At 28.7% G+C, this 7,695-nt stretch overlaps 1 protein-coding gene across 1 annotated transcript; it reads right to left on the bottom strand.

Annotated features, from left to right (window-relative positions):
* Window positions 1–217: 217 nt before the first annotated feature.
* On the bottom strand, window positions 218–2,144 carry LOC149033689 (trehalase-like). Its single transcript, XM_089171174.1, has 3 exons — window positions 1,093–2,144; window positions 654–790; window positions 218–444 (listed from the first exon to the last, which is right to left on the bottom strand). The coding sequence occupies exons 1-3, from the start codon at window positions 2,142–2,144 to the stop codon at window positions 218–220; spliced, it is 1,416 nt and encodes a 471-aa protein (XP_089027300.1).
* Window positions 2,145–7,695: the final 5,551 nt, after the last annotated feature.

Genomic DNA, 7,695 nt, shown 5'->3' on the forward strand with positions numbered 1-7,695 from the left:
ATCTACTTTCTTTAAAAAAACCAAGTAACGTAAATGAACCATCCCATGTTTTTTTAGATAAGTATTTAAGTTGTTATTTTTAATGCAGAAGTTTAAAGAAATATATTTGTAAATGAATAGATTCTTGGTGTGATACATTAAAGATTGTCTATTTTATTACAACAATTTTTACTAGCTAAAAACAATCAGTAAAAAAATTAGAAATTTTTATTAATATTTATGAGGCAAGTTTGCTAAGAATTTTTATCTCATTGGGTATTTCTGAACTTAATCTGTTGTCAAAAATCTTAACGTTTAGCTTAACGATAACATTTTCATAAGAATCCTCATGATTTATTTCATCAAGTAATGAATTTTTATACTGCTTTATAAACGACATAATAGTGCCGTTAGTCCATACAAATCCTTCCTGTGGATCATATTCTCCTCCTTCACCTTTTATTCCTTTTTTTCACAATCGTACTGTTGGAATAGAACATGGGTTTAATTTTAAAATATTATTTAACAAGCAGAGAAAGATCGTATAATAAATATTAAGTATTAGCGCTGCTAATACTATTACCACACGTACTTTTCATGAAATTCTCCCTTAGATTTGTAAGCTGAATACACAGACTTAAAAAATGATCTAGCTACATGTTCCCCAACATTACTTTCTCCTATCTTTTCAAGATAATTAACCAGCATTTGAGCATGTGGTGCCCATGTATTAGGAAAGTCCCACTGTTGAGGTTTTCTTTTAGGTTTACCACTGCAAGGTGCTCCACCAGGATATCCAAACAATTCTTTCCTGTATTTGTAAAGAATGTCATAGTTAGACATATTTTTATCAGGTGGAATGAGACCAGCAAATAGAGGAGTAATGTTAGAAAAATAAAACCTCTTAGCCTTATGAGATTTAGTAGATATATTAAAATCATTACAGCATTTCTCTTCATCATTCCATAAAAATGGTTCATATTACCAGACCTCTTAACAGCATAAGTATCAAATTCTTTAATTGCCTTGTCCAACATTTTTCTTTCTTTATCGTCTTGACTTAACAATTTTTTTCAGAAAACAAGAAAAGAAATAATTTGTTCATTCATTAACATAAAACTATTTAGATCAACAGGATAAACATTGATCACATCAAGCTCAGACAATGTTTCTTCATCTGGAAACCATCTAGATGAAAAATCCCACCCAGATTCAGCACCTGCTCTTAAATTTCTAAATACATTCTCATCATTTTTATTCTTCTGCTTTCTAAACGTATCCAAGTCTTCTTTAAAAAATTCCTGACGTGGAAACTTGTCTTGTATGTAGTATCTGTTGAGTCTAATGTCATCGTCTTTCTCTAAATCTGTTCTTTTCTTATCCATGAAATGATTGTATTCTTTTACAGCTGCTTCTAATCCTTCATTAAGAATATAAGATTTAATTTCTTCTTTGTCAGTTGATTTATACAACTTTTCTAACATTTGACAAAACAAAGGTGGTTGAGATATTCCTAAGTAGTAAGTTCTTGTTCCATTGGGTATATAACCGAACTTATTAATAAGATCAACAAAACAAGATATCAGTTTGTGGGCATAGAAATCCATATCACTAGAAATTAAACCTAGCATTATCCAATAAGAATCCCAGTAATAAAGTTCCCTAAATCTTCCACCAAGTACAAAAAAGATATCGTTTAGTTTTACACGAGAATTAAGATTGTCTTCTTCGAAAATGTCCTTCTTAGCATATTTACCCCATAACTTGATAATTTTCTCGACTATTCTCTTTAACTCATCGTCTAATGAAAAGGTCCATTTTGGAAGAAAAGGTAAATCGATTTTTACACTTTTTAAGTCTTTATCAACCTTAAAAAAATTATTCTCTACAAATATTTTAAGATCATCTATAAAGTCTTTACTAAGTTCTTCTTTGAGATTGATTTGTTTGTTTAGGAATAAATCTAATATCTTACGAAGATCTATCTTGTATTTCTTCAATAGTTCTACATACTCTTCGTGTATTGAATCAATATCTTTCTTTAGATTTAAATCTACGAATTGTTTAGAATCATTGTCTTCGAAAACTAGATATTGAACTATGAATGCAATTTCTGAATGCTTGCTTGTTTTTAATAGTGAACTAGAATAGTCAATTCTAGTCATTTCGAGGGATCTTCTTTGTATTTTTTAAAAATTATGAAATAGAAGTTACAAAAAAAAGCGTTAATAATTCATTTTAGAAGTTTATTTAAATTGCAATATGTCATTTACATTGCAGTAAATATTTTTACAAGCCAATGATCAAATTTTTCTCAATTTTAAATAATACGCAGAAAGGAGAATTACAATTTTTTAATTTTAACAACAAAATAAAAAAAAGACTTGTGAAAGTTATATAAGAAAATTATGAACGTTGTGATAGAAAACGAGAGGAGTCTTTTGTATTTTTCTGAATTGATTTTTTGAGAGATTTTTAAAAAATTTTAAACTGATGCATCAGAATTTAATAAATCGTTCTAATCAGCAGCCCCTAAAAAATTATTAATATAATCATATTGAGCTTTATTTTTTTTGGAAAATATTCATGCCAAATATTAGTTTCAATCAAGAGCTACGATTTTTCAATGCATCGATCTCTTGTTTGTTCCTTATAAAAATATTACTTTAGATTTTTATTATTTGACACATCATAAAAAACAAGGGCAAAAAAATATATCTTATGTAAAATTTTTCCTTTTAACTATAAAACCTCAGGAGGGAAAACTTCTTGTTGATATCAATGTGTGAACATTGATATCAACGAATACACCAATGTTATGGTTTGGTGTAATCGCATCTGAGACGGATGTTTCAGAGTTAAATATAAATACTTGTTCGTCAGAACAAGTATGAGTAAAATAAATAAACGTATTTTATCTAAAAAGTCCAAAGAATGTAACACTTCTGAAAACAAATTGTATAACCAATTGAGAGCAATAATTAATAATTTTTTTAATCAATCAGTAAAAAACGTCATGAAACATTAATTTAGATGTCAAATAGCTTATTTATTTTATTTGCTGCTCATAAACTCAGACTAGAATTTTTTTTATGAGTAATTCAGAAAATTTATCAAAATTATAAATTTCTGCGTAATGCTCAAACCCTCCAAGCTATCATTCAAATGAAATTATGTACAGGTTTATTTTGATAAGGTGTTTTATTCTAGGATTGAAATCTATAATGTTTTTACAACTTTGTACACAGAAAATTGCTCGAGGTTCGGACTATGCCTGTGACCCTTAATAATCCATAGCCACCAAGATGTCTATATCATGATAAGTATACTCTAGTCTTCTATAATGCATTGATATTACTATTCATGTAAAATAAAATACCTTTATGACAGATAAAATATAAAAAGATCAACGAAACACGGTAAATATAAAGCAAATAACATCTTAGTGTGCTTAGAAGCCTAATATTAAGATAATTTTACCCATAAATGGATGAAACATATCATGGTACAAATATTACATTTATATTTTTCTTCATAATGACTAAAATAGGCAAGTTGTTTAATTGAACAATTACCTTTTTTATAAAAATATTTACAAATCAAAATAGAGAATGTTATGAGTAAAGATTTTTAAAAAATATTTAAGCCATGATAATAGGTGGTGGGCAACACACATATAAAACTTTTTTCTAAGTTGTTTAAAAATATGAAGATTTCTTAATTCTTTTTTCTACACAACTGTGAATCAAAGAAATCAATCTGCCTTGAGGAAAGAAATATAATTTTTCTGTTCTCTGTTTTTAGATTCTAAAAAGCATAGTTTCTGAAACAAGAAGACTAATTCTTTTTGTAGTAGACTAGCAAAGCTATCCCGTTTAAAACAGAAATGGTGAAAATTCAACCCCTTTCTTTCAATTTAATCTTTTAAATCCTGTATTTGTGACTGTCTTGGTCCTAATTTACAAAGTCATAACTTATATCTAAAGTTTTCAGAAATTTAGCAAACTTAAACATAGAACCTATAAAAATGCTTCAAAAACATACTCAGTACTAAAAATTTAACCATTAAATTCATTTAATCGATGATAACACTTTATTGTTTAACATAAATTTTCTTTTTTTTAGAGGATGGGTTAAAAAATTATTTTGCAATCGTTTATTAATATGATGATTGGGGTTAAAATAGAAAATGAAAATGTAAATTTATTTTATGCGGTAATTTGAACAAAACTCATCTAAATACATTAATATTAAAACTTGCGATACTAGAATTTCTGGTAGTAATGTTTGTTGCGTGCGCGAATAATGCAACCATTTTTTTATTATGAGGAAATTAAGACAAAAAAAATTTAATATTATAGCTGAATAAAATGATTGACTTGATTAAGGTAAGTATATCTACCAAGAAATTAAACAAAATTTTGTGATTTCTTCAGCTGTTGCTAGCTAAGTTTAATTTTTTTACCCTCATTTTTTTTCCTGGCTGCGATATTGGCGCGCAACATTAAATGTAGGCTTGTTATTAAGCTTTTTACCCTAAGTCATGCATTTAATTTCAGTACAACAAGCTAACGAAAACGTTTTAAATCTAAATTTTTTACGTAGTTTAATTAAGGACCAGGCGAATTGAATAAATGACGTTATTTTTATGTAAAATAGTGTTATTTACCTTTATCTGAGTTTTTGTGGATAAAAAATAAATCTAAAAAGACATCTTCTTTAGCAAAAAATATTTTAATAAGTTTAGATAATTGTGCATTGAATTCCAAAAGGAAACTTGTAATCTGAAAAATCAATATCATTATGTTCTTCTGTTTTTGGTGGAATTTTTGATTTCTCATGACTTTTATTTGATTCTTCTTTCTTACCTGTTTCTTCTTTGTTTGATGTAGGTTTTTTAAAACCATCCTGAGAACACAACGTTGTAGGCAGCAATATAAGTATATAATCTATATACAAACATTGAAGTAAAACAAAAACAATCTTCCTTGTTATTTTCATAGGGATCACAAAAGATCTTTCTTATTTTTTTTATAATTTTCTTAATTAAGTTAATTTAATAGCTTTTTACTAAGTTTTGGATTTACTTAAAAAATAAATAACTTTATTGGAAGACAAAACAAAGAAAAGATCAAGAAAACACAACAATAAAGAAGAGACTACATCACGGCGTGCTTGGGAAACATAGCTTAGAGATTTTGGATTTATTTCTTTTTCTTTACAAATGCTAATTAATGGAGTAAAAACAACTTTGTTTGTAACAAATATACAAAGGAGATCGACAAAGATGTAAATTAATTTTTATTAAATGTTTTATTTTGTTTGGGGTAAAAATTTTAACGGAACCAACTCAAGTTTTTCTTAGTTAAAATTAAGTAAAATATTTGTTCTTAATATTTGACCACTGTCTACATTCCTTATATCCTCTTTAGCACGTATTTTTCCTGATGATTTCCTTTATGGTCAAAAAATATTTTCTAGAGTTTTGCTAAGGATTTTTTTTTTTTTTGGATCAATGTCGATATTTCCCCCGAGGGAAATATCAACATTGATCCTTTTTTTAACATATATCTCTTTGTTGATACAGAAAATCCTAGGCTTATAATGTACTTTTTTTAAGTATTTTTATCATCCATTTCATGTCATAACATGCAGTATTTTTAAAGTCTTACATTTATACAGTTGCCTCAGTTCATTAGCTAGAAAATCATGTTTTAAAGCTTTATAGTTTCAAAAGTCGCAAAAATATTTTCAATAATTTTTCCAATCAATCTTAAATAAAAATATTTTTTGGTTCAACCTGTTTGATATCACTTGATACTAGGCTGACTTTTAATTTCTGACAAGATACAAATGTTACTGCTATTTCTACTTCTAAATTCTCAGAACATAACTAAAATATGGAAAAGTTTGTCTCCTTAGAACTCTTAAGATAATAGACATATAGAGATAAATAAAAAAACAAACTACCTCATTCTGTTCATAGTGTATTTAACCGATGATATAACATCTCGTGGTAATATGAACTACCATCTTTTTTTCTCTTTACAGTAAGGTTAGTAGGTATTTGTTCCATGAAAATATATAAATCGCTTAATATGCATAGTGCTGCTTTATTTTTTGCCTCTTCTTCCTTTATGCAACCATAGCAAAATTCCTTGGTGAATGAAAGTGAAAAAAATTTCTTGTGTATAACTTTTTGCAAAAAACATTCTAAAAATTTTGCTTCATGGTAATTTGACTAACTCCTTTTTCAAGTTACAATCTAATATATAAGTAATTTGGACACTATTTTTACAGATTAGTAGTTATTTACTTCAAATCTTACGTCAGTCTACATTAGGACTTTCTGTAATTCAGAGTCCTAAAAAACTAAAAAATGCTTTTTCTCGACTACAAAAAGTGGTCAGAATAATTGCGGAGCGTTTTTTTATGTCCCACAAAAAAGAGAAATTTTCATAGAGACTCTTGCAGGTAAACGGGGGTTATTCCCTTTCGTAATTGTAAGTTTTTTTCACACTAAAACCTCCTTCTTTACAGCGGTCTTGTGCGGTGAGAACCATATACCCATTGGGCTTTAGCTGTGGAAGAATCAACCCATTAGACTTGCCCTAATCCATATTGAACATATAGATCCACAGTAGGCGGTATTTATGAGCGCGGCTAGAGACCTGGAGAGAGAACATTATCGTGTTGGTATATTCGGCCCTCATCTTATAATTGATTGCATGCATACTTTCTTGAACTATAAACTCGAAAATTAGACTCAAGTCTCCTATTTTTTTTAAACCCGTGGCATAGTTATTCGATAAACATATTCCGCAAAGCCTTTCGCCCTACACAGTCAACCCCTTTGAAATCCAATACTGTTCAAGTCACAACTTAAGATTTTATTTGCTTACGGTAAGCCAAAGACGTCACTATCATCTGCTGTACAGAAGCTCATCTGCTTAGCTATCATGCCCTTTCTAAGCTCATTCCTTGGCAAGTAAATTATTTTTTTTACAGAAAGCTTTTTATGTTTGATTGTATAGTATTTAGGGCTGAGAAAAATATAAAATTAGAATAGAAAGTGAATCCGGCTCGAAGGACCACAAAATGTTTGATAGTACGTCTAATAGCTCGGTAATACAAGAGGCGACGACGATGTGCGACGCACATGGCGCGATGAGCTCGCTAGCCCAAGACTTGCGCATTAATACACACATTACACGCACCAAGTAGTCCGCGACAATACCGCGGATGACGCAACACATGACACACCTGACTAACAAACGCGCTGTAGTGACAATACCACTACAGACACACTCACACTTGTTACAAGGCCCAAAAGGGGGGTTTCTTAACAATATATGCCAATCCTGAACATTGATGTTTTACTAAAATTTGTCTTTGTGGCTATAAAGGTTTTTAACTCTTAAAATTCAACATGACAATGCCTATTTAATAGTTTAACACAAAAGAAGCGTGCTCATAAAAATGTTCCAATCATGTTTTAATATTTATACTTGTCTAAAATGCGCTTTATACTCGATTTAATATTTTTTATTTTTTCAAAGTTATATTGTTTTTATATTTCTATGAATACCTTAATATTATTAACTTTTTTGGATATTATCATTAGAAGTCAATCTGAATGTTTTTTTTTAAATTAATATAAATGTTTCAGCATTATCGTTAAGTAGAATATGCCGAATTTATTCTAAAGAAAAAAAC

Source organism: Polistes dominula, unplaced genomic scaffold, assembly GCF_049000335.1.
Source record: "Polistes dominula isolate Pdom_NZ unplaced genomic scaffold, Pdom_raw_medaka contig_241, whole genome shotgun sequence".
Taxonomy (NCBI): domain Eukaryota; kingdom Metazoa; phylum Arthropoda; class Insecta; order Hymenoptera; family Vespidae; genus Polistes; species Polistes dominula.

Coding starts and splice junctions, on each gene's coding strand:
- LOC149033689 (XM_089171174.1), bottom strand. CDS start 2,144: ATGACTAGAATTGACTATTCTAGTTCACTATTAAAAACAAGCAAGCAT. Junction 791..1,092: donor GTTGATCTAAATAGTTTTAT/GTTAATGAATGA, acceptor TTACAAATACAG/GAAAGAATTGTTTGGATATC. Junction 445..653: donor TCTTGAAAAGATAGGAGAAA/GTAATGTTGGGG, acceptor TGTGAAAAAAAG/GAATAAAAGGTGAAGGAGGA.